Source organism: Hyphopichia burtonii, assembly GCF_001661395.1.
Source record: "Hyphopichia burtonii NRRL Y-1933 unplaced genomic scaffold HYPBUscaffold_1, whole genome shotgun sequence".
Classification (NCBI taxonomy): domain Eukaryota; kingdom Fungi; phylum Ascomycota; class Pichiomycetes; order Serinales; family Debaryomycetaceae; genus Hyphopichia; species Hyphopichia burtonii.
Genome location: NW_017963728.1, coordinates 2,652,221 through 2,676,366, shown reverse-complemented (window position 1 = coordinate 2,676,366; position 24,146 = coordinate 2,652,221). Strand labels below are relative to the sequence as shown.

General features: G+C 35.7%; 14 protein-coding genes across 14 annotated transcripts; 7 read left to right on the top strand and 7 right to left on the bottom strand.

Moving 5' to 3' along the window:
* Positions 1 to 218: 218 nt before the first annotated feature.
* On the top strand, positions 219 to 1,165 carry HYPBUDRAFT_237518 (uncharacterized protein; the record flags this gene model as incomplete). The annotated part of the gene is made up of 2 exons (XM_020223205.1): positions 219 to 263; positions 435 to 1,165. The coding sequence occupies 2 exons, from the start codon at positions 219 to 221 to the stop codon at positions 1,158 to 1,160; spliced, it is 771 nt and encodes a 256-aa protein (XP_020079606.1). The 3' UTR covers positions 1,161 to 1,165.
* Positions 1,166 to 1,232: 67 nt separating this feature from the next.
* Positions 1,233 to 1,942, bottom strand: HYPBUDRAFT_151817 (polynucleotide 3'-phosphatase; the record flags this gene model as incomplete). The annotated part of the gene is made up of 1 exon (XM_020220700.1): positions 1,233 to 1,942. A coding segment is annotated over exon 1 (527 nt), but the record flags the coding sequence as incomplete, so codon positions are not given.
* Positions 1,943 to 2,042: 100 nt separating this feature from the next.
* On the top strand, positions 2,043 to 2,938 carry HYPBUDRAFT_151815 (U4/U6-U5 snRNP complex subunit). The gene has a single exon (XM_020220699.1). It carries the CDS (start codon positions 2,100 to 2,102, stop codon positions 2,787 to 2,789), a length of 690 nt encoding a protein of 229 aa, XP_020079604.1. The 5' UTR covers positions 2,043 to 2,099; the 3' UTR covers positions 2,790 to 2,938.
* Positions 2,939 to 3,140: 202 nt separating this feature from the next.
* On the top strand, positions 3,141 to 4,087 carry HYPBUDRAFT_134106 (uncharacterized protein; the record flags this gene model as incomplete). Its single annotated transcript, XM_020219530.1, has 1 exon — positions 3,141 to 4,087. The coding sequence occupies one exon, from the start codon at positions 3,141 to 3,143 to the stop codon at positions 3,888 to 3,890; it is 750 nt and encodes a 249-aa protein (XP_020079603.1). The 3' UTR covers positions 3,891 to 4,087.
* A 42-nt stretch (positions 4,088 to 4,129) lies between these two features.
* Positions 4,130 to 4,776, bottom strand: CPR3 (peptidylprolyl isomerase). The gene has a single exon (XM_020220698.1). The coding sequence runs from the start codon at positions 4,760 to 4,762 to the stop codon at positions 4,226 to 4,228; it is 537 nt and encodes a 178-aa protein (XP_020079602.1). The 5' UTR covers positions 4,763 to 4,776; the 3' UTR covers positions 4,130 to 4,225.
* Positions 4,777 to 5,236: 460 nt separating this feature from the next.
* ENT3 (Ent3p) lies at positions 5,237 to 6,598 on the bottom strand (the record flags this gene model as incomplete). Its single annotated transcript, XM_020218204.1, has 1 exon — positions 5,237 to 6,598. The coding sequence occupies one exon, from the start codon at positions 6,596 to 6,598 to the stop codon at positions 5,237 to 5,239; it is 1,362 nt and encodes a 453-aa protein (XP_020079601.1).
* Positions 6,599 to 6,963: 365 nt separating this feature from the next.
* HYPBUDRAFT_151812 (uncharacterized protein) lies at positions 6,964 to 8,303 on the bottom strand. The gene has a single exon (XM_020220697.1). The coding sequence runs from the start codon at positions 8,204 to 8,206 to the stop codon at positions 7,424 to 7,426; it is 783 nt and encodes a 260-aa protein (XP_020079600.1). The 5' UTR covers positions 8,207 to 8,303; the 3' UTR covers positions 6,964 to 7,423.
* Positions 8,304 to 8,396: 93 nt separating this feature from the next.
* Positions 8,397 to 13,769, bottom strand: HYPBUDRAFT_9775 (mRNA export factor Sac3; the record flags this gene model as incomplete). The annotated part of the gene is made up of 2 exons (XM_020223998.1): positions 8,397 to 12,660; positions 12,951 to 13,769. The coding sequence occupies 2 exons, from the start codon at positions 13,767 to 13,769 to the stop codon at positions 8,452 to 8,454; spliced, it is 5,028 nt and encodes a 1,675-aa protein (XP_020079599.1). The 3' UTR covers positions 8,397 to 8,451.
* A 99-nt stretch (positions 13,770 to 13,868) lies between these two features.
* HOM2 (aspartate-semialdehyde dehydrogenase) lies at positions 13,869 to 15,023 on the bottom strand (the record flags this gene model as incomplete). Its single annotated transcript, XM_020222686.1, has 1 exon — positions 13,869 to 15,023. One exon carries the CDS (start codon positions 15,021 to 15,023, stop codon positions 13,932 to 13,934), a length of 1,092 nt encoding a protein of 363 aa, XP_020079598.1. The 3' UTR covers positions 13,869 to 13,931.
* A 273-nt stretch (positions 15,024 to 15,296) lies between these two features.
* POB3 (FACT complex subunit) lies at positions 15,297 to 16,901 on the top strand (the record flags this gene model as incomplete). Its single annotated transcript, XM_020219998.1, has 1 exon — positions 15,297 to 16,901. One exon carries the CDS (start codon positions 15,297 to 15,299, stop codon positions 16,899 to 16,901), a length of 1,605 nt encoding a protein of 534 aa, XP_020079597.1.
* An 816-nt stretch (positions 16,902 to 17,717) lies between these two features.
* Positions 17,718 to 18,140, top strand: HYPBUDRAFT_4388 (uncharacterized protein; the record flags this gene model as incomplete). Its single annotated transcript, XM_020223422.1, has 1 exon — positions 17,718 to 18,140. The coding sequence occupies one exon, from the start codon at positions 17,718 to 17,720 to the stop codon at positions 18,138 to 18,140; it is 423 nt and encodes a 140-aa protein (XP_020079596.1).
* Positions 18,141 to 18,319: 179 nt separating this feature from the next.
* ECM3 (putative ATPase) lies at positions 18,320 to 20,392 on the top strand (the record flags this gene model as incomplete). The annotated part of the gene is made up of 2 exons (XM_020222114.1): positions 18,320 to 18,333; positions 18,676 to 20,392. 2 exons carry the CDS (start codon positions 18,320 to 18,322, stop codon positions 20,390 to 20,392), a joined length of 1,731 nt encoding a protein of 576 aa, XP_020079595.1.
* Positions 20,393 to 20,650: 258 nt separating this feature from the next.
* HYPBUDRAFT_151810 (uncharacterized protein) lies at positions 20,651 to 21,400 on the top strand. Its single transcript, XM_020220696.1, has one exon. The coding sequence runs from the start codon at positions 20,730 to 20,732 to the stop codon at positions 21,345 to 21,347; it is 618 nt and encodes a 205-aa protein (XP_020079594.1). The 5' UTR covers positions 20,651 to 20,729; the 3' UTR covers positions 21,348 to 21,400.
* A 39-nt stretch (positions 21,401 to 21,439) lies between these two features.
* HYPBUDRAFT_165045 (tRNA dihydrouridine synthase) lies at positions 21,440 to 23,320 on the bottom strand (the record flags this gene model as incomplete). The annotated part of the gene is made up of 1 exon (XM_020222685.1): positions 21,440 to 23,320. The coding sequence occupies one exon, from the start codon at positions 23,318 to 23,320 to the stop codon at positions 21,440 to 21,442; it is 1,881 nt and encodes a 626-aa protein (XP_020079593.1).
* Between the last annotated feature and the right edge of the window lie 826 nt (positions 23,321 to 24,146).

Here is a 24,146-nt window from a genome sequence, read left to right as displayed (position 1 = left end):
TATGAATTGTAGTTATCGTTTGATCTTTAGAAAATTGGAATTTTTCACTTTTTTTTGAACGAAGACAAAAAAAAAAAAAAAAATGAAAAACCTCGAAACTCGGGGGTCACGTGATTTACAATCCCCGGCACCCCCGGATATCGACTTGCTCAGCAATAAATAACTATGGAACCATCGATTGGATGACTGCTACTCTTCTTTCAAGCATCGAATTCACCATGTACAGAAGCCTTTTCAATAGAACCATCTCGTGTGGTCGTCAGGTTAGACCTGCCTCCAGACTTGCACCTCAATTCACCAGGAGTAGATTCTATTCGACCCCATCTAATGCACCAAATTCTGATGGACCAAATTCTGATGGACCAAATTCTGATGGACCAAAGTCTAATGGACCAAAGTCTAATGGACCAATTTCTAATAAACAAGGACCCAAGTGGCAAAAACAAGATCAAGGAACCAGATTCCGTTATTTTTTCTACTTGTTTATCTTTTCCAGTGGTCTTTTGGTAGCTGCAACTAGAAAAGTCGATAATAAGAAACCACAAACATCATTTACTGAAAAAGAATATAAAGAGTATGAGGAGGCAACCGGGTTGAAAAGACGTTCGAAACTCATACATGGAGAGTTACTGGAAAAATACAACTTTTATGTAGTACCATTTGTTCATCAAGACGAATCAATCGATAAGATTGTTTCAAAATTACCCAAGGATAAAGAAGTAAAGGTCATTGATCCAAAACAATTGGTTGAACAAGAGATTGATGACCCAACCGCAAAATATTCGATATTATTACAAGATTTGAGAGCATTGAATAAACCATTGGTTAAAGGATTAATCACTGCATTAATAAAGCAAGAAATCAATTTATATATGAATACTCGTAAAGGTACTTTTGATACTAATTTTGTCATTAAGAATTATCCTCAAAATGCCGATGAAGCAATTAGATTTGAAAATACCATTTCTGATATTACTAAATGTTTAGTATTAAGATATGATATTAATAATGAGTTATCGAAATCTAAAACTGAAAATGAACAAAGATTAATAAAAAATGTTATTGGTTATTTCGACGTTGTTAATAAGAACCGTTACATTGATTTAAACCATGATGAAATGGACGATAAACTTCAAGAAATAGTTTTAGAAGATTTATAGTTTAAATAGACCTAAATAAATATATCTTCAGGAAGTTTGAAATTTAGCCCAAGGTTTTCTGCGTATTTTAAATCACTGTCCAGATGATCAGAGCCTCTGCCTGCTGCATCTCCCACGTAAAAACTATTTTGGATTGATACTTCAACTCGTTCGTTTTGCTCTTTCAAATACCTAACCATATGTTCCCACATACCAACATTCGGTTTTCTACTGAAGTCATGGTCTTCTTCGGAACTTACATTACCCGTTGGCTTCTTCCTTTTACCGCCAGGTCTTTTCGGTGATGCAAATACTAACACTTCAAATTTCTCTTCACTTTCGCCATTTAGCGATGCAATAATATTCTCTACCCTGCCACAGAGCTTTGCGTACGATTTACTCTTTGGCTCGTCGTTATTGGCAACAACTGCTCCCTGGTTGGTAAATATCACTATGATATACTTCTCCTTGTTTAGTCTGATCAATGTCTCTGGAACTTTGGATTCGGCGTCTGGTTGACTCCACCATTTCCAATCATTAGAATCTCTTGCAAACTTCATCGGTGACTTGGTCCTCACCAAAGTATCATCCAAATCAAAGGCAGCTATCTTTATACCCATTCTTTCATCAGCATACTTTGAAAGATCCAACACCTGCGGCACATTGGTTATAATATGGGTTCCGTGAACTCTCCATCTGAATTTGAAATTTTCAGTCTTCACCTGATTATTGATTCTTTCGACAGTTTTACCATCCAAGCTCGGGCTAACCTTGGTTCCAGGTTTGCTGACTTTGGAACCCAAAGATCTGGAGCCTTCCTTCACCAAACTGATTATCGAACGGGGCATTCTTGATCTCTTTGATAAAGAGCCATTTTATCACTACGCGTTACAAAAGAAAAATAAACTGAAAATTCAATACTCTTTCTTTACCAACTTTACTAACTTTACCGACATTACCATGTCAGAAGATAACCCTAAGGTATCTGTGGATCAGTACGGACGGAAGACCTGGGACGTGGAAGCGTATGCCCGGGAAGCAAAGCAGGGGGGCAAACCCAAAGCTGTGGAGCCGTCCAACAACGAAGCGATGGCCATCAATCAAGATAAACCAACGTCATATCTACAACATCGATCCAATCTTTTGAACGAGTCAATCGGGGCCGTGAACAAACACACCTTGATCAACCCACTCAATACAAAGTCTTACGGTAAGGATAAACGGTTTGGGTTTTTCTGTCCGGTCTGTGATTTGTCCTTTAGAGACAACTTAGCACTTATTGACCACGTCAACTCTCCGCAGCACATTGGCAGGTCCCAGCAGTTGGCCAAGTCGCTAAAGAAAGACGGAGAAGAGGAAGAGACCGAGTTGCTCGAAGGTGGTATACGACGTGCTTCAGTTGAAGAGGTGATTGCAACCATTGAAAAACTAGTAGCACAGCTGATCCGAGCAAAACAGGACCCTGGCTCTGTAGTATCAATCCAAGATCGAATTAACAAAAGAAAAGCATTTGAACAGAAACAGTTGGAAAAGAGAAGACTCAAAAGACAGAATTTGAAGAAACGAAAGAGAACCCCGGTGGAGCCAGAACCTTCGAGTGACATCTCGAACCTCATGGGGTTCAGTGGGTTCTCAACCTCCAAGAAGTAATCTCTGGCTATCGATTAGACGGTTGTAGGCGTATAATATAGTGTAATATACATAGATATTGGGTATATAAAGTAAAGACTATGGTGTACCGGTTTTGCGGTTTGAGCAGCTGCACTCAAAATCTTCCACCAATAAAATTTATTCGAAATTTATATTACCAAATCCAACAGAAAAAAAATGTATGGACTTGTTTTTTTCAATACTCCGAAGACGATACTTAGTGTACTCTGAAAGAAGACTTTATTAACTTGATTGAAATAGAGTATCGTTGCTGTTGAGTAAGAAGAAATTGTGTGGATAATTTGAAACCGTGTTGGCCATTATTTCAGTAAACTAAGCTCCTCATATAAGATGAAATTTTCATTTAAATTACCGTTCAATAGTCTTTTCAAATATAGACCAGGAAAGTTTAACTATCAAATAGAACAAGATATTCGTTCTAAATTGGATTCTTTACCATCTGTCACGAAGATCTATAGTAATCCAGACGGTACTCCAAGAGTTCCAAGTGATGAAGAATTCAAAACTATTGCTGAATTACAAAACTTATATTATAAACGTAATCATTCAGAATGGAATTTTATATTACCAGGCATTCCAAGAGATCAATTAAACTTATACAAAGATAATACTCAAGACTTGAAAAACTTTCAATTTGTAACTAAAGATGCTGGTAAAATTATCGATAAAATTCCTTATAAAGATGAAGTAACTGGTGAATTAAAATGGAAAGTTATTCGTGAAACTGAAAAAGCTGAAGGTTGGGAATTTTCATATTTTTATATCGTATTACCAGTTTTCGTTTACGTTGCCTATTCTAAATATACTACTCAAATGAAGAGAAGAGCTACTGATGGTCCTGACTGGGCTGAAAAAGAATTAAGATTAAGAGCAATGGAAGAATATTTCCATGGTGATACCGAAAAGGCCAAGGAATTCTTAAGTAATGAAGGTAAATCAAGTAGAGAAATTAGAGACAGAGACGATTTGGTTGTTGCAAGAATTTTGGCTGGTGACTACGATAAATTAGCTGAATTAAAGAAAAAATTACCAAAAGATTTACTTCCAAAAGAAGAACTTCATCCAAATTTGAAAATTTAAGTGATTAAAATTCACTCATTTATTTATTTATTATTGGTTTCTTTATTTGGTTGATGTTTTGACTAAGTATCATTATTTGGTTTGATAACCCTGTACCATAGATGTAAACATTAACTAAATTTCAGACTTCTTTTGATTGAAAATTAAAAAAGAAAAATAAAAAAAAAATTATAAAATTTAGATCACCTCCATCTTTTGGTCGCTAATTTATTCATTTTATGTTCTTATCTTCTTAATCCTTTCCCTTTCTTTTCCTATTTATACAATTACCAATGCATATTATATTCATCGTACGAAAAATTTGTAGCGTTTATTTACAATATTATATAGTTAGTTTATACTTCACCGGATTCTTCAATAACAATGGCAGATCTGGTTTGACCAGAACCGGAGCCTTCGTTTTCAATCTTTTTAACGGTTTCAATACCTTCAATAACTTCACCGAAAACAACATGTTTACCATCTAACCATGGACATGGAACAGTGGTGATGAAGAATTGAGATCCATTGGTGTTTGGACCAGCATTAGCCATAGACAATAAACCTGGCTTGTTATGTGGGATCTTGAAGTTTTCATCTGGGAAATTCTTACCGTAGATAGATTTACCACCGTAACCTTTACCGGTTTCAAAATCACCACCTTGTAACATGAATTGTGGGATTACTCTATGGAAGATGGAATTAGCATAACCAAAACCTTTTTCTCCAGTACATAAAGCTCTGAAATTTTCAGCAGTTTTTGGAACAATATCATCATACAATTCAAATTTGATTGGAGATTGTTTAACCCCGTTAATTGATGGGGTAAAGAAAACTTTGGTACCTAAGTTTCTGGCACTGGTAGAGAATAATCTGGTATTGGCTTTGAACATATTGACAATTGCTGTAATTATAATGAAAAGTAGAAGGAATTGCTTCAGCAAAGAAAAAAAAAAACTCCAGTTTTAACAGACTTCGAAAAGCTTCTCATTACAAAAAAAAAAAAAAACGATTTTGGCAACGTAAGATTGGTTCAAATACTACACTACACTAAACTTAACCAGATAGTTACAATTGAAGTAAATGTAATTCGAATACAAACGAAGAAATGATATCGCCTCCGGTTATGATGTAAAATTCAAAAGTAATAGTAATGAAACAGTTAAAAAGACAAACAAACAATAAAGTAGTAGAATTAAATGGTCAAGAGAAAAAGAAGCATACAGAAGGTTATAATGGGAAACGATGAATAGGCTTGAAATTGATATAAAGAGTACTTTTATTTTTTTGCATTTTTCAATAGTTATACTTTTTTTTTTTTTTTCAAGAATTTGTAAATTTTCTTATTTGAACGAGAGATAATCATCTTAGAAGCTTAATAAGTCGATATCGCCACTATTTGTTTGAGCAGTTCCATTACCGTTTGCATTATTGTTAGTGGCAGGTTTGGTAGTGTTGTTTGAGCTGAAATCACCGAAAAAGTCGTCGTCGGCAGTTTTGGAGACAGGAGCTGGTTTGGCAGCAGGAGTAGAGGCACCACTAGATTTGGAAGTAGTTTTAGTTTTAGCCGAAGAGAACAAGGATGAAAAGGCATCATTATTGTTTGATTTAGCTGGGCCACTAGAAGGAGTGCTATTGATGTTATAATTTGGAGTAGAAGATGAAGTGCTGAATAAGTTTTGTTGAGGAGCAGGAGAAACGAAGGAATTTTGTTGTTGAATTTGAGGTTGAGGTTGAGTTTGGTATAAGTTTGATAAGTTTGAAGAAAGGTTTGGTTTTTGAGGTTGAGAAGGAGCTGCTTGGAAATCATCGAAGTCATCATCGTCATCTTCAGCTGGTGCAGCAGCTTTGGTCGAGCTATTATTATTAGTCGATGAAGGAGCATCAAATGAAACCAAGTCACCTAATAAATCAGGTTGTTCTGTTTGAGCAGGAGCAGTGGTTGGTTTAGCCTTAGCCTTCAGTTTAGAAGAAGTACCATGGACTCTCGAAGTACTAGTTGTTGGCTTAGCAGCGGAGTTACTAGAAGAAGTAGAGCCACCAACGTCATACTCTTCGAAATTATCATTCGAATTACCATTTTCATAAGCAGCAGCAGGATCATCGTATCTTTCACCATAAACACCACCGTCACCATAAACACGGTTAGTAAAGTCGCCATCATCATAATTAGGACCAGTGGTAATAGAAGAGGCACCACCGAAAGCAGCAGAAGAGACCCCACCGAATTTTTTTTGATTAGCTCTAGCCTTTTTACGTTCCGATCTAATGAGAGAATCGTCATTTAATAACGCAATTAAAGTTTTGGATCTATTTCTAACGTTGATACCTTGATCTCTACCCTTTGAATCAATGTAATGGAAAGATTTCAACATTTGTATTAAAGAAATATTAGCTCTGACATCGTCAATAATTCTTTCTGATCCATTTTTAATCAAATAATCTAATAATTGTAAAGATTTATATATTTGTCTCCATTCATTAGCAGCCTTTTCGGTGAAACGACGGAAAATGAATCCAATGATTTCTTCTCTTTCCCTATAATTATAAGTACCCGAAGCAATTTGTGCCATAACCGTTGTTGGACATCCCCAAGGTTCATTATTAGTAGCCTCACGAACCTTGGCTTCCATCTCGGTTAAGTTCATAGCAACGTTTTGGGCTTTACGAACATATGCCTTGACTTCATATAAGTTCAAGTTCTTGGTGGCGTCTTTTAGTAAATCCATGCTATTAACTTTCAAAGGAACTGGAGGAAGAATACGAGCTTTGTCAAGTTCAAAAAATGAAACAGATAAAAGAAAATCGGTATTTTATTATAGAACAAATTGGAATGCAAGAATCAGCAGCTGTGTCGGTTCAAAAACTACTTGTGCAATCGTCTTTCTCTGTGCTGAATGTTTCCGCCGGGTTTGGAAATCGGTGTATTGGATAATTTAAAAGTGCTTCTCTGTCGATCTGGTGAAGTTTATCTTTTTTTTTTGGTTTGAAAAAGCGAACAGAAAGAGAAATTTCCTTTGAAAATCCGAACTGAAAAATTCCTGCACACTGGCCCTGGTTTGAGTTTAATTAAACCCTGTCTTTGGGCTGAACGATGTAATTGGTGATATCTCTGGGAATGAAGAGAGGGTACAGGCTGCAACGAAGGGTGTGGGTAGCTGGTGTGGTGGTGGACAGCTGGTGTTGTTTTCCTGGCATGTTTGCGGTTGTAGCCAAACTTCTAGGGTTGTGCTGAGCGATATTAAGTTTAGGGAGATGGTCTTTAACGGGTATCTTTTGATGAAGATGGGAAAGACGCGGGCTGGTAGTCAGGCCGGTGCTTTTGCTGCATCTGTTGCTGTGCTGGAGCCGTAGCTGAAGCTTTTGCTCAAGTATGTCTACGTAGTGGCTACTATATCTAATTACTGCAAAAAAAAACAAGGTAACCAAATCTATTTGAATTTGAATCCAAATCTAATTGATTTTGGGTCGAATGCATCTGATTTTGGATCCAGGTCTAATTGATTTTGAGTCCAAATCCATTTGATTATGGGCCTGGTGGTAAGTGCCCTTGTTTACAGTAATGAGGGATCTCTGTATAGTACTGGAATATGGTGTTCTATATGCACGTTCAATCTGACTCTAAGGTCGTTGTACAAGTCGTTAAAAGACTTCAGTAGCAAAGCTGCTTGAGCAATGCTCTGTCTTGACTCGTTTTCATCAACAAGTATACTCAAGGTTTTTCTGAATCCATGGTAAAGAAGCCTTATTTGGAGTTTCTCGTCCGGAGTGAAATCCGATAACTTATCTAATGCTCTGAAATAATTGCAATCGACGTTCTTACTCCAATGCTTGAATTTTTCACTGGACTTATCGATCGAGGGCATCTGACTCACTTTAGCAGTCAAATCAAAATGAGAGTAGCCAAAGTCCTGTTTGATCAACATATCCAGTACATAATTTTCCTTCAAATAAGTTTCTGAAGCCTCGATGTGTAGATCAGGATAATCTTCGCTGCTTGGAAATAATACCCGGGAGAATTCTAAAACTATTTGTCTTAGAATATCGTACTCTTCTTCGGGATTATCAGGATTTATGAATAATTGGCGGGCCGGGGCATACTTTACTAGCACTGACAACATTTTCAGCACATACACTGTGAAGTGTTGAAGATTTTTCAATTGTTTTTCCTCCAGTTTGGATAAAACGAATAACCTTGGTGCTTGGTTAAGAGCTGTTCTACAGCCTATTTCAACGAAAAAAAGTGATACGTCTCTAATATGAAACTTTAGAAATACTTGAAGCGTGTTTGCAATGGACGCCTTGGCATCAGGACCCGGCGGTATACGACCTTTCATAGTTCGGTGGACTTTCGAATAAAAGTGGTATAGCGATCGATTTTTTTTTTTTTTTCGTTCTTTGGTACAGCTTTTCGTTGGATGCGCAAATCTTTGCAGTCTATACAACTTTCTTATTTAATACCATTCTTTATTTGAATACAGTTCTCTTATTAAAATATAATCTAAAAGGATACCAAAGTATCCTAAGGGGTGGTAATGTTTATTAATATTATTATACAACTATTATACAAGAGTGAGGAAACTCACTTTTTATATTTGGCTTTAATGCTTGCAGTCAAGTTACGTAAGATTTCAACGTTATTTGAAATATTCTTAGGAGCTGGTTTGGTGAATGATTTTCCCTTGGGTGATGCAAATGGAGTGCTTTCTTCAATAATTCCAACACCTTCTCCGAATGAAGGAAGAATAGACAAATCTTTTTTGAAAGTGGTATCGTTCCCGATGGACGAGTTTAGGTTTAAAAAGGTAGATGAGTTGTTTTGAGTCCTGTTAATTGCACTCAAATATAAGGATGTGGAATCATTGATTGAATTATTTCGAGACTTGATGCTAGAGTTCGAAACATTGGATATGTGGTTGGCCAAGTATCCATATTGACGGTTGTGTTTAGCCCGCTTGAGATACTCGGATTCTTTAGCTCGGTGTTCATCCATGGAGTCGGTGACTGGTGCAGGAGATTCTGACATTTTACGTTTCTTGTTTTCATTCAATTTACGAAGCTTTTCTTTCTTCTTGGCTCCTCTCGGGGTAAGGTCTCCAGTGAAACCGTCACTCAAGTTATTGAACCCTTCAAGTAAGATACCATTAATGTTTTGATCTTTGGCAGTCATGTCACAGACAATAATGTCTTCAATAACGCTGTTGTTTTTATGTTCTGGGATTTTCAAAAGGTTTGAAACATCAGGAGTGTCGGATTTACTAATATTCCAAAAAACAAGAAGAATTTGAACTTTATAATAACCATACCTGGAACATAATTGTATGATTTTATTCAAAATAGTTTCGTCCCTTTGTAATTTCGAACTAAGATCACCATTATATTGGCTAATTTGGCCGTCATTGAAAAATCCAGCTTCAAACAAGATAAAAGCAGTATTACCGAAAAAATCTTTATTCAAATAATTGTTTTGTGGTAAACTTTGTAAATTGATACTCATCCTGTCATCACTTATCTTATTTTCATAGATCATTCTTTCTTTGTTAATCTTTAGCATTAACTTAGTGTTTAGCCATTTTGAATAAGGAGATGTCCAATTCTCAATCACAAGCAAAAATTTTAGCTCCACAAAAGAGTCAATACTAAGCTTGATATGTTTTGAACAGGTTTTGAGAAACTGTGAGAGGTCGATAGGCTCCCACAACTTTCTAACCTCGGTTTGTCTTTCACTAATGTGGTTGAAACTGGGTTCATTTTCAGTAAAATTAAGTCTCTTCTTCATTTTTGTACTTCCTAATGAACTCAAACTAGCATTTGAAGATCGTCTTTTCAATGTGGGGACCTTGAATGAAATACTGTTTAGTTCGTCTAATTTCTTACGTCTCAATTCATGTTTCACCTTCAACTGTTCTCCTTTATCACTTAATCTTCTTAAAATAAATCTTTTAAGGTTAGTTTCATAAAAATTGGTAGCTTGTGCTTTTAAGGTTTGGTTGTAAATAATCTCAGATATAAATGCTTGATATAATTCATTACTGAATGAGTTGATGATCTTCTTACGTTCTTGGTTTCGGTTTTCAATTCGCATCAATTTGGGTAATAATTTGGAAAGTTCATCATCAATCGTAGATTGCAAAATCTCATTATATACTTTTTCCAAGGCTTGGCCAAAATGCTTATGATCTTTGAGCTTTGGTTTTTCAGGAATAAAATCTTTCTTTGGTTTTTCTGTGAGAGAAGGAATGGTTGGTGGGTTCGTCTTAAAAGATGGTTGGTCCTGCTTTTGGGTATGGGATTCGATGGCCGGTTTAAACAGAAACTGTTGTTGATCTTGAGCTGGCACATTGGGTCTTGAAGAGGGTTTAAAGTTGATTGGTGAAGATGAAGATGATTCTTTTTCCGATTGGACTGGATTAGGTTGTTTAGCCTTATCCACGGAAGGGTTGCCAAAACTTTTAAAATTGAAAGAATCCTGTTTACTTTCAGCAAGTGGTGCTTGAGGCTTTGGGAAAAGTTTTGGTGCATTGTCAGTCGAAGAAAATCCTGGTTTAGGGGTAATCAGACTTTGAGATCCAACATTTGTTGTAGAAGTACCAGCAGGTGCCTGAGACGCACCAAAAGGTTTGGTATTATTAGATACTTTAGAAGCATCAAATGTTTGTGAAGTTCCAAAAGTGTTAGTTGGTTGGGAAGGGGCAGAAGCGCCAAACCCTTGACGAGCACCTAATGCTTGAGAAGTACCAAATCCCGGAGTGCTACCAGAAGAACTAAGGAAATCAGATAAGCTTTTAGAACCACCAGGCTGAACAGGCGCTTGGGAGAATCCACCAAATGCACCTTGTGATGAGAAAGTAGGCTTTTGTGCTGGTAGGTTACTTGGAATAACTTCTCTATCTTTTGAAGTTTTTAAGTTCAATGTGTAGGTTGGCTTTCCACAATTGATGAACGATTTCAACGGACCAATTATCTTGTCATCAATCTGTTTTGAGCAAGGTTGTGATAATCTAGGTTTTTCATTAATTGAATTTAGTTTGTAATTGCTTAATTTATCTTTGTTGAATAAATCAATGAGTAATTCTCCGTTATCATTCAAAGAATCGATTTCATAGTATTCTATGAATTTTACAAGGCCTTCAATTGAATCAAATCCTAACATATCTTTTAATGATTCTGCTAGATATGCTTTACCTCTAGTATGATAACATCTAGACATTGCTTTCAACGCATAAAACCTAATCTCATTAAAATGAGTCTCCAACAAGCAAGCAAACAACAATGGAGTTTCAGGACTATAAACAAGTTTGAAGAATTCCAGGAACAAGTTGAGGGCACCAATTGGATTTTGGAAACCCCTTTCGACAATGTTATTTTGTGACAAGATTGTTCTAAATTTGAGTGCCAATTGAACTTCAGGGGACTTGAAAATAAAATCTGGTAATTCTTGTATTTCTCTTTCAACTTCAGCGTCTCTATAATGACTGAGCAAGTAGTATGCTCTAAATTCAGGTTCATTAGGAGCGTTACCTCCATGATTTCTAATATCCTGATAAATTTCAATCAATGTTTGCAAAGCTTTATTAAATTGTTCCAATTCCTGTTGCTGGGAATATTCGACATCTGCACCAGCCATAATATGTAAAGAAATCAAATGAATTCTCACAATCCGCTCGTTACAATCAATTGCTTCAGGACCGAAAAAGTTTTGATAAGTGAAGTCTTGTCGAATTGATCTTGTTCTATCCCAGATGAATGAATGAGCTTCAGGTAACTGAGGAACTATTTCATCGACCATATGATCTAAAGTTTGTTTTAAAATATGAGGGGGTCTAACTTCAGAGGGTAAAGGGGGAGCTTGACCAGCAGCAGGTCGTGAAAAGGCCTTTATGGCTTTAGTAGGAGATATTTTGTTGGTATGAGGATCTTTTTCCAATGCCTTTACATTATTTTCTAATTGTCTTCTAACTCTTTCGAAAATCGGACACATTTCAAGACACGAACCTTGAAATGCAATGGCGTCAGTCAAATCTTTACTGATATTCTCTGCATCCACAAGACCTAAGGATTCCATCTTTGATCTTTCAGTTTCTCTCATTTTTTGAAATTCTTCATACAATCCTTGAAAATCTTTGTTTGATGATTCCATGCTACGCATTTTATCTTGATTTTCTTTATCCCATTGATTTTGGATGAATGGGGGAGTTATAAGCTGACGGGGTTGCGTAAGCATGTATCGTGGAATTGGCCTTTTCAGAGAAGGTGTTTTACGTTGGAAACCTAATGATTCTGGATTACTGAATAAAGGACCAATCAAAGAGGTTTCTTCATTACTGAAATTCTGTAGTTGTTCTTGTGACTGACGAGGTAAAACTTTCGCTGGAGTCTCTAGCGACTCTGGAGTTGGAGAGTTCAGATCAAATGCAGAAACGCTATCATTCAACGAACCATTCAAGAAAGTTTTTTTATCATTAGTTTTATCATTTAGTTTGTCCTTTTTTTTCGTATTTTTTCTTCGATCTTGATTCTTATCATTGGTTCGTTTAGAATTATTTCGATTTGGGTTATTATTATAATTATTAAATCTATTATTGTTGTTTTGATGATTCTGATTATTGTTTTGATGGTTCTGATTGTTGTTGGAAGTATTTGAATTGTGATTGTTTATAAAGACTTTTCTCTTTCTTTGATTTGGATTACCAGGCTTACCAAAGTTATTGGAACCGTTTTTACCAAACACCCCGTTATTCCCATTATTACTGTTATTGCTGGTATTGTTGTTGCTGGTGTTATTGTTCATCTTGAATTGGGAATTAGAAAAAGCCCCAGGAAAGTTCGTATTCCCACTGAAGACGGACATGGCCAGATGCAAGAATTAGTAAATAGAGGATGGGCCAGTCCTGTCGCCTCAGATAATCAGATGTTCTATTTGCAGGGGATTGTACAGAAATACGCAAAGGTGAACAGAATGCAATGTTTTAATCGAATTGGTCTATAGGTTGAAGGTCTAAACTACGATTTTTTTTTTTTTTAGTTTTGTTATTTCGAGAAAATTTATATTGGGTGTACGGGTCTTATTATGTAGTAAACTACAAAACCCAGTAGCAAGTCTTCACTTAGAGATTCTGGAGGAATATAGTGCAATTGAAGACCAGATTCTAATGTTTGTTCGAGGAACAGTTCGATCACTGACTGGTCTCGCAACTGAATACCAATAAGAAGTCCATTTGTGTTGTTCATTGATTGTTGGCACGCATCAAGGAACGGCTGGATTAAAAATTCATTATAAATAGTATCACAAGCAATTAACATATCGGGGACACGATCGTTTACATTATTATAGTTGGACAAGCCTTGCATGGGGTGTTCCCAGTCGTACTCAATAATATCGATTTTAGGATGGGTTTTATTTGAATTGTCCGTGGATATAGTTTCGCTGGAAAACTTATTCGTGGGGACATTATTTGAAAAATTCTCTTTCAAGAGCTTTAGGATATGTTTTTGATCAGAGGCAACGTAGTTTTTAACCCTAGGTCCGAGGAGTGATACTGCAACCCCCGATACTCCAGCACCCATTTCCAATATCGATAAATCTTGTTTTTCAGCAAAAGATTTATAGAAGGGACATTTTGGATCGGTGAGTATCCAGTCGACTAGAAACGACGATGTCTGCCAGCATACAAATCCAGTGGAAGATGCCTGGGTATTAGAAGAAAGCGAAGTTAAAGACTGTTTAATAGTCAAGTCGTTATCAGCACAGCTGATGTTGATTGTTGTCTTTGACTTATTTATGTAGCCAAGGTGTTGGTCATCTCGGGGTTTGTGGTTGGTGTAAAGGTCATAGACATGTTCGTAGATGATATCATCTGTTATTTGATCAAACAACCCAACATCGATCAAGCCATTCATCTTGATGAATCAATAGACTCCGAAGATTTGATTGCCGCAATTTTTTTCTCCACCGTTTTTTTTTCTTTTGCGATGGTCACAAGACTACATGAAAAAGATATGTTTCTATATATTGATATGATTTATTATGTAATATTATATTTATAATATAGTTGAAAGCGTTTAAAGAACGTTTTTGGCTTTTAAGATTTCGGCAATTAATATACCTGCACCAGCAGCACCAATGACGGTGTTGTGAGAAAGAACAACCATTTTGAAATCCAATACAGGGTCTTCTCTAACTCTACCAACAGAAACCCCGTAACCGGCGTCTCTATCTCTGTCTAATCTTGGTTGAGGTCTATCGGCTTGTTCCAAGACATGGATGGTTTGTTTTGGAGCAGAGTGACAGCCTAAATTGAAAGCATCACATTTGTAATCAGATAAAGCTTTTTTAACTTGATCTAAAGAAGGAGCAGGTCTATTAGCAAATCTTAAAGAGATACATTCAGTATGACCATCGCTAACGGCGACACGATTACATTGAGCACTAACTTTCATTGAATCTTCGTTAAGAGGTTCAAATTCATTACCTTCTTTATTAATGTTACCCAAGATTTTTCTAGTTTCCCATTCCATTTTATCTTCTTCACCACTAATATAAGGAATGATATTATCTAAAACATCCATCCCGGGAACCCCTGGAGAAAACCCAGCACCAGAAATGGCTTGTAAAGTGGTAGCAGTCAAAGCATCAATTGGACCAAATTGTTCAACCAAAGGCTTTAATGGAGCAACTAAACCAGCAGTTGAACAATTTGAAATACAAATAACAAAACCAGGTTTTGGTTTACCTTGATCGGCAGCATCTTTGATTTTTTTTTCAACAACTGATAAATGTTCAGGATTAACAATTGGAACAATCAATGGAACATCAGGAGTTCTTCTATAGTTTTTAGCATTTGAAATAACGATTTTCCCAGCATCAACAAATGCTTTTTCAACTTCACCAGCAACATCGGAATCTAAACCAGAGAAAACAACATCAACATCGGCAAATCTACCTTCTGGCTTACATTCTTCCACTGGGAGACCTTTAGCAAAGTCTGGTAAAAGAGCAGTTTGTTTCCAAGTAACTGCATCTTTATATTCTTTACCAGCTGAACGAGAAGATGCACCTAAAGCATAAAGTTCGAAATCTGGATGATCTTGCAACAAAAGAATAAAACGTTGACCAACAGAACCAGTGGCTCCTAAAACACCCGCTTTAACCATCTTTGTATGTAGAGAAGTAATTGGCAGTAGTACTAGTATTCGATCTTTTTCATGATTTTTCACTTGAGAAAAACCTCCGATCTTTGGAATTTGCACTAAGAAAAAGAAACAAAAACGAGAATGACTCAATCGGATTTTTGGTGTGCGGGTGTTATATGTGGTGTGCGGGTGTTTCTCCTGGGGTGGACGCGTTGAAGACTTTTTCTTCACTAAATTGAAAAAGACACCAGGAGGAAGCAAAGGCCATAGAGTATCAGAGAACAGATAAACACGATGGTTAATACTGACTTTGAGAAGATATACCTTAATCAATCGCGTTTTAATGGGCGTATGCGTATTGCCGATAGTGGGCTTGGATGGAAAGTTAGTTCTAATGTGAATGCAAATACCAATAGTGCTCCATTTTTATTACCACTGGAAGAAATATTGACATCAGCATGGTCTCGTGGTAGTCGAGGATACGAATTAAGGGTGCAGACCAAGAATCAAGGGGTTATCTCGTTAGATGGATTTGATGTTGAAGATTTTAGTAAGTTGAAACAAGAATTACAAAGAAATTTTCATATTACCTTAGAACATAAAGAACATAGTTTAAGAGGATGGAATTGGGGTAAAACTGATTTGGCAAGAAATGAATTGATTTTCCAAGTGAACAATAAACCAGCATTTGAATTACCATATAATGATATCAGTAACTCAAATTTGACTGGTAAAAACGAAGTTGCAGTTGAATTTAATTTAGATAATGGCCAAAAAACAGGAGATGAAGTTGTTGAAATGAGATTTTATATACCAGGAGTTATTGAAAATGAAACAGAGAATATGGTTAAAGATGAAGAAGATGGAGAAATGAAGCAAGAAATAGAAGAAGTTAACGCTGCAAATGTATTTTATGAACAATTAAAAGATAAAGCTGATATTGGACAAATTGCCGGTGAAGCAATTGTATCATTCAGTGATGTATTATTCTTAACTCCAAGAGGTCGTTACGATATTGATATGTATCCAACTTCTTTAAGATTACGTGGTAAAACATATGATTATAAAATTCAATATAAACAAATTGAAAGGATTTTTTCATTACCAAAACCGGATGAATCACATCATTTAATTGTTTTACAAATCGATCCTCCTTTAAGACAAGGTCAAACCCGTTATCCATTTTTAGTTTTACAATTTGTTCGTGAAGAAGAAATTGAATTAGAATTAAATGTTTCTGAAGAAGAATATAATTCAAAATATAAAGATCGTTTGAAGAAAAACTATGATTCTCAAGCTCATTTAGTTATGTCTCATTGTTTCAAAGGTTTGACTGAACGTAAATTGGTTACACCTGGAAGTTTTACTTCTCGTTTCTTACAACCAGGTATTTCTTGTTCTTTGAAAGCTTCTGAAGGTTATTTATATCCTTTAGATAGATGCTTTTTATTTGTCACCAAACCAACAGTTTATATTCCGTTTTCGGAAGTCAGTTCCATAACAATGTCAAGAACTGGTACTGGTGTTTCTGCTTCCCGTACTTTTGATTTAGAAATTAACTTGAGAGGTAATAATCAATCTCATATTTTTGGTAGTATTGATCGTGAAGAACAAGAATCAATTGAAAATTTCTGTCAATCAAAAGGTCTTAGAATTAAAAACGAAGAAAAAGTTGCTAAGGCAATGTTGGCTAAAGCTATTAATGAAGCTGATGATGATGATGATGATGGCGATGTTGATATGGGTAGTGCTGGTGATGATGAACTGGAAGATGATGGCGATTTCCAAAGTGGTTCTGATTCAGACGTGGCTGAAGAATTCGATTCGGATGCCCCCGCTGAAAGTGATTCTGAAAGCGGTGGTGATGATAGACCTCCAAAAAAGAAGTCGAAAAATTAATCTGTAATATAATACATTGTGCTTTACTTATTCTCTCTTTTTCTTTTCTTGCAAATGTAGGGTCTTACAACCGTTCAACTTACTTAGACGGGCATCCTCATCGATGCCATTGTATCCGATCTACTGGCGATTGGCTCTTCTACCGATTAAGAATCACAATAGTGAAAAATATATCATCTTCCATCAGCCAGCCTCCGGAAAATAAAAAAATTGTCCCAGTGCGGGTTCGACCCCAGCAATCGGTTTTCTCACTGAAGATGTACGAGACACAATTGGCCCTTATACTGTACTTGTGTGTATGGCTATGATGAAGGGTTTGGAAAAAGAATCTTACTGCTGAAGCTCATAGCGTCATCAGAGTGTTACCAGAGAATCTTATCTAAGAGAAAGGAAAAAAACAGTGTAAAAGAAAAAAAAAAAACATAAATGAAGGGGTTGCTGCANAAAAAAAACATAAATGAAGGGGTTGCTGCACTGCTGCAATTAATCAACCTTCCGAATTTGGACGAACGCAAGAAAGAAACAGATTTAAACAATTTGAAACGCAAAGGAAACAACCATTTCAATGACATACTTATTATCCCTTGCATTAACTCATTTAGAAGGTTATCCAGCGGATTGTCTCTTGCTGAGATGAGTATATATATGAGAGAGGATGTTGGCAGTTCATGGGTTGCAACTTTTTTGTGTAGCATTACTCCCTTTTCCCCCTTTTTTTGACCCTTTAGTCTTTACATTTAGTTTTACATATATCTCATGACAGAGTACGAAAACTACGTGCTTTACCAAGATCCGGTGCAATCAGCACAAGAAAGAATGAGCCAAATAATCATTCAGCAACAATCGATTCCAGTGGAAGAGATCAAAGTTCCGCAAAGATCTCCAGCCAGATTATCGCATAACGCAATCAGTGAGTACATTAGTCAGATGAATTCAAAACTTAAGCTGTACTCACCGGACTTGACTGATGCCAGTTCGTTTGAAGACCGTAACGATGGCTCAGATAAGTCGATTTCAGAATCGATTTTTTCAACTGAATCGGTCAAACAAGAAGAACCGGCTGACGATATTGAAGACTGGGAAATGCTACTTGATGAAATCGAACTTGATGATAATGGTGATTCAAACTTGATTTTCCAAGTTGATGAAGTTGTTTCCGTAGTGGCCATTCATAATAGTACCATGAATGCCAAAAAACCACTTACTTGCGTCAATATAGTTTCGCAAATGGTTGAATAATTATGTTAACGTGTATTCTTTTCTTTTGGGTATTTATTTCTTTCGGTCTTCTCTTTCAGTGTAATATATGGCTTTTATTTGTTTGTACGGTAGTATTTGTTATAATGAAGTAAGCTTTATCTTTGATTCCGTTCGTGCTGGTACCAATCTCCATAGATGTTGCAGAGATGGTTCCAGAGATGGCCCCTACTTGGCTCCAGCTGGGGCCGGTACAGCCTTGCCTCATCCTTGCTTCATAAATGCTCCATGGATACAACATGGATGCTATATCTGGAGGTACCAACTATATGGTCCACTCTCTGAAGAGCCATATTGCAGATAACAGTTGGCCCAGTTTGTTTTTTTTCCGTAGAATAACCTTTTTCTTTTTCCATTTTTTTCAGTCTTCTCAGGATTCTGTCAAGTGCCTTCTTTCTTTCTTTCTTTCTTTCTTTCTTTCTTTCTTTCAGTATATTCTGTTCCTTCAGCGACTAATGTCTATAGGTTGAACTGTTCTATCCCCAAGTCAGTAGTTCTGTTAATATATTATCATGAGTGGAGGAGGAATCCCACTAGGGATGGTGATATACGCGGCCGTTAAGCCGATTTTCAAGATCTACTTTATTATAGCAATAGGTTTTTATTTGGCGAAAAGGAATATCTTATCCGTGCCGACATGTCGAGATATATCGGATGCAATAGTGAGTGCCATTATGCCGTGTTTGATTTTCAATAACATCGTATCAAATTTGAAATCATCCGATATCAAAAATTTGGGGATCATTTTCTTTGAAGGTACTTTACTTTTTTCGTTAGGATTGATGTTGGCTTATATTGTATCGTTGATAACAAATTGTCCTAAAAGATGGTTAGGTGGATTACTTTCGGTTGGCTTATTTCCTAATATTAGTGATTTGCCCATTGCTTATATGCAAACACTTTCAAAGGGAGGAAGAATATTCAGTGCTACTGAAGGTGATAAAGGAGTTGCATATGTTTGTATCTTTTTGGCGTCACAAGTTTTCTATCAATTTAGTTTAGGATTATATCAGTTGGTTGAATGGGATTTCAGAGATGAAATTAAAGGTGAAAATTATAACGATGACGAAAATCAAAACTCTTCCTTAACTGAAAAAGAATCAAATCAGAATAATAGCACCACCCCCAATGAAGAAGATGATGAGCAAACTTCAATCAGCTCAAGTGAACTGAATCAACAGCCCAATCCAGTGAATATAGAAAAGACAGAGTCTCCTCCAGCTAATGATTTAGAAAATAGTCAACATCGAGCATTTTTAAGACAACATGAATTATTAAAGAATAATTCAAACCCAAGATCTTCTATTTCCATGAACAGTGGGGAATCCATCAGTTCTCATAGTTCTCAACCTCAACCCCAAGCACAAACCCATACTTCGAGCCGTCGTCGTAATAGTCAAACTTCTTCAAACACTAATTATTACTCTTTAAACCCAGTCAATTCAAGAGCAGTTGACTTGAGAACTCAAAAATCTCAAGACATTCAAGACGTTATTAATGAATACTCTGAATTCGAAAGATTGCGTACCAATCAAGTCAGACAAAACGTCACTGGTACCAGCGACGTTGGCATCGAACCAATTGATTTGGTAAATGATTCACAGAGCTTACAATCGAGTCATCTTGAAACAAAAGGTGCTAAATTCAAAAGACACGCTATCAGAGTGTTGAAAAACTTTGCAGCACCTAATTCTGCATCCTTAATTATCTCAATTATCATTGCCATGGCTCCTCCTTTGAAAGCCTTATTTGTTCCAAGTAATCAAGTCCATATTCACCCTGCTCCCGATGAACAACCTCCATTATCATTCATAATCGACTTAACTTCTTATGTTGGTAATGCTTCAGTTCCCTTGGGTTTGTTACTATTGGGAGCTACAATTTCAAGATTGAAAGTTCGTGCAATGCCTCCAGGTTTTTGGAAAACTGCCCTTGCCATCACTGCCACTAGATTAATCATCTTACCAATCATTGGAGTAGGCTTGACCACCGGTTTTTACAAAGGTGGTTGGTTTGGTGACGACCACTTGGTCAGATTCATTAGTGTTTTGGAATTCGGCTTACCTAACGCCACTGCTCTTGTTTACTTCACTGCATTCTACACTGACCCCCATCTGGATGATCATTTACAAATGGACTGTTTAGCAGTTTGTTTGATTTGTCAGTATTTGATCCTTTGGATCACCTTACCTTTTTTGGTTACCTTTACTCTAAAAGTTTCAATAGGCTTATAACTTTTATATACTAATCTAATTGACCTTCTTAATGCATTTCAATCAATCGTACCATCAACTAACTGTATAATGTACTACGACACCCATACACCAGTAGTTAATGAGTTGCTGCTAATAAGGAGGAAAAGTGGTGTGCATATAATCCGAGCTTGCTGTCGTTTGAATTTATATGATCGATTTCATTCTTTCGCAAAGCCATTTGGTGAAATTCAACATATTTCATACTTATTTTCAGTCAATTGACTCTTAACTACTTTTCTTCTGTTTCTAAGTTAGTATTAACTTAAACAATTGATCAAATTATACAGTTTAAAGGAACAAAACCACTCAATTAACCATGGCTTTATATTACAATTTAGTCTTTGGCTTACTAGTCATCGAAATGTCATTTTTCACTATTTTATCTTTACCCTTTCCAAGAACTGTAAGAAGAAAAGTTCTCTCAACAGCTTCTGCTCCATTCAAAAATGAAAAAGTTCTTATTGCAATTCGATGTATCTTTGGATTTGTATTGGTACTTTTCATTGATTCCATAAATCGTGTCTATTCCGTAACTTCTGAATTGCATGCATCATCTCCAGCAAATCAACAAGGACATATGCCTCCAGTCAGTGGTATAATGAATGATAGATCTGAAGTTCAAGCTAGAAGATTTTATGCTCAAAGAAATATGTACTTGTGTGGTTTTACTTTATTCTTGCACATGATTTTAACCAGAACTTATTCATTAGTTGCTGAATTACTTGTTACTAAAGATAAATTAGATAACTTGAAAGCAAATGAAGACTTAGATGCTAAAACTAAGGTTGTCACTGAAGAAGACACCCAAGAATTGGCCTCTTTAAAGAAAGAATTGGCCTCTAAAGATGAAGATTTAACTATTTTGAAAGAACAAGCTGAGCATTTATCCAATGAATACGATGCTACATCTTCAAGTGTCAAATCCAGAAAGTAATCTGACTCTTTCTTTCCTCTTACATGCGTTAGAAGTTTATTTTTCAATTTTTGTATCCAAATATATGTCTATAACTAAAATACACTGTAAAATTATTCATAAGAATTACTTTTATGTTTAGGAATGAATTGGAAGTTATCACCAGCTTTACCTAAGAACATTTCACTAATTTTAATCCAATCTTTATAATTATCAGAACCTAATAAAGTTTCTAAATCATCTCTACCTTTCCATTGAGGAGGTCTTTGATTTAATTTTGCTGGTAATTTCTCTAAGATACCAACCGGGATATATCTGTGAGTAAAACTCATAAATTCACATAAAAATCTTCTAGCTAATGCAACCCCATATTCATCAGAACCCCAATGTTCTAAAGCGAAATTAGAATAATTTCTCAAAATTTCTAATCTTTCTTTAGAAGACTTATCTAAATATTGTTGACTTTCAACTTCTTCAAAAATCCAGGGTTTAATTAAAGCACCTCTTGCAACCATAACTGAGTCAATTCCATCAGTATTGACTGCATTATGCCAATCTTCAAAATTGTAAACATCACCATTACCAATAAAATTAGTTCTTTGGATATCGCTACGTTCTTTATCATCCTCCTTTTTATTATTCCAATCTTGAACAACTTTACCAACTTCACCAATATAATCCCAATTAGCTTGTTTAGTATAACGTTGTTGTCTTGAACGACCATGTAAAGTAATTGCTGCAGTATCACCTTCAGATAAAACTCTTTCTACTAAAGCTTTAGCGGTATTTTTATTATCACGAGTACCAGTTCTTATTTTTAAAGTAACTGGAATATCACCAGAAGAAGCATTCATACTTTTCAAGATTCTAACTAATTTAGTTGGTTGATCCATTAAAGCTGAACCTTGACCTTGTTTATACAAAAGATCAATTGGACAACCAGAATTTAAATTAAGTTCAGAAACATGAGTTGTTTCTCTTGAAATAATTTCTGCAACTTTTGCACTTGCAGAGTATTGATTAGTTGCAATTTGAATACCAAAACCAGGATATTCAGAAACATGAGCTTTTGGTAAAGCCCATTCAGCGTTAGTACCTTGCATAAGAGGAGTGGCTAAAGCCATTTCACAGTAAGTAACATCAGCACCTAAAGTCTTCATAAGACGACGATAAGGTAAATTACCAACTGTTGTTAAGGGAGAGACAATTTTAGCCCCTCTTAAATCCAATTTCTTCTTTTCAGAAATTTTAAAAGGTTGTTCAATATAAGAAGCCATTTTTTCTTTTGTTTCATCTTGAGTTGAGCTTGAATCAATTTCCCCCATTGATGCACCGTTTTGAGAAGCAGTAATATTTTTTTGAATATCGAGTTCTTTGATAATTTCTTTTGATACTCCTAATTCATATCTATTTCTTTGTAATGCAAATCTCAGTTCTTGTTTTAATTTATTGACTTCATAATTTGATTCTTTTGATTTTGTCATTAAATCTAAATCTTTAATTAATTTTTTGGTTTCATGATTATAATGAGATTTTAACCATCTACATTTTAATCCAGATGGACAATAACCAATGGCTTCGAAAACTGGACAAGTTCCTTCATTATCTTCAGGTTTTTGAGCAAGATACTCTTCGATATTATGAGTGTTACGACATTTTTCCTTAGTACATTCATTTGAATCTTCCGGATCAATCAATACTGGGCATAATCTGATTTCTTCTTTATTTTGTTTAACTTCACGGTTTTTGTTTTGGCCCTTCTTCTTATTCTTTCTCTTGGATTTATGATCATCGTTATTTCTTTCTCCAGTTTCTGCTTCATCGTCGTTATAAGACGCAGACTTGCTTACATCTACTGATACGATGAATTCGGGCTTTATTGGAGCCATACCTTTGGCAAAATGATCGTGTTTTTCTTCGACATGTTGTTTTTTGGCTTCTGGTACTTCGAACTGGGCGTCTTGCGGCCTTTTGGTTTCAACTGCTTCAGTCATTCTGCTCTAGTTAAATAATAAGCTCTCTTCTTATGTCCTCATATAATTTTTTTTCAATTTCCTCATCACAAATTTTTCTTTTTTTTTTTTGTTTTTTTAGTGCAAAAAATTCCTTCATAAACTCCAGACACCGATTTATGAAGTTTACCAAACTGGGGAAACTTATAGTGTAAACTGAAAACATACTAGTTGAACTGATTCGAAGTGAAACCTGGAATGGAATTTTGGTTTGTTTAATCTTTTTTTGTTTTGGTTGATATTTTTCTATTTTATTGCAACTTTTCCTACTTTTTTTCAAAATTCCCATATATTGGGAATATTCACTAACCTTTAATTTTTTTTAACATGTCTTCTTGCGTTTAACCATACTAAGAGTATTATATAAGCCTATACACCTACACAGAGGTAGCTATAACCAGATTACACCGATAAGCTACACCCCAGCACATTATATAACTTATATAAGAAATCTCATATGGAAATTTCATACCTCAGCCCCATATGGATATCCTAGATAACAACTCCATGAGCCTATATAACAACTCCATGAGCCTATATAACAACTATAGTAACCCTACATAACAACTCTAATAGTAATAAACATTCAAACTTGACGGAAGTAAAATATTTGTTGCATTACCGAATTGGTGCATCTCGCAAAAAAAAAGGTTTACAAAGTCCCCTACAACAACAGTTAAAACAGAGACAGTGGTGTAGTTCTCAGTGCTGATAGTTCACAAAGAGTTTATATGGTACTTCGTAGGTGAATAGCATCCAATTAGTTTCATTTTGTAGTTATTAGGTTTTTGACAAAGATTAGGAATAT

Coding starts and splice junctions, on each gene's coding strand:
- CPR3 (XM_020220698.1), bottom strand. CDS start 4,762: ATGTTCAAAGCCAATACCAGATTATTCTCTACCAGTGCCAGAAACTTA.
- HYPBUDRAFT_151812 (XM_020220697.1), bottom strand. CDS start 8,206: ATGAAAGGTCGTATACCGCCGGGTCCTGATGCCAAGGCGTCCATTGCA.
- HYPBUDRAFT_151810 (XM_020220696.1), top strand. CDS start 20,730: ATGGCTTTATATTACAATTTAGTCTTTGGCTTACTAGTCATCGAAATG.
- HYPBUDRAFT_151815 (XM_020220699.1), top strand. CDS start 2,100: ATGTCAGAAGATAACCCTAAGGTATCTGTGGATCAGTACGGACGGAAG.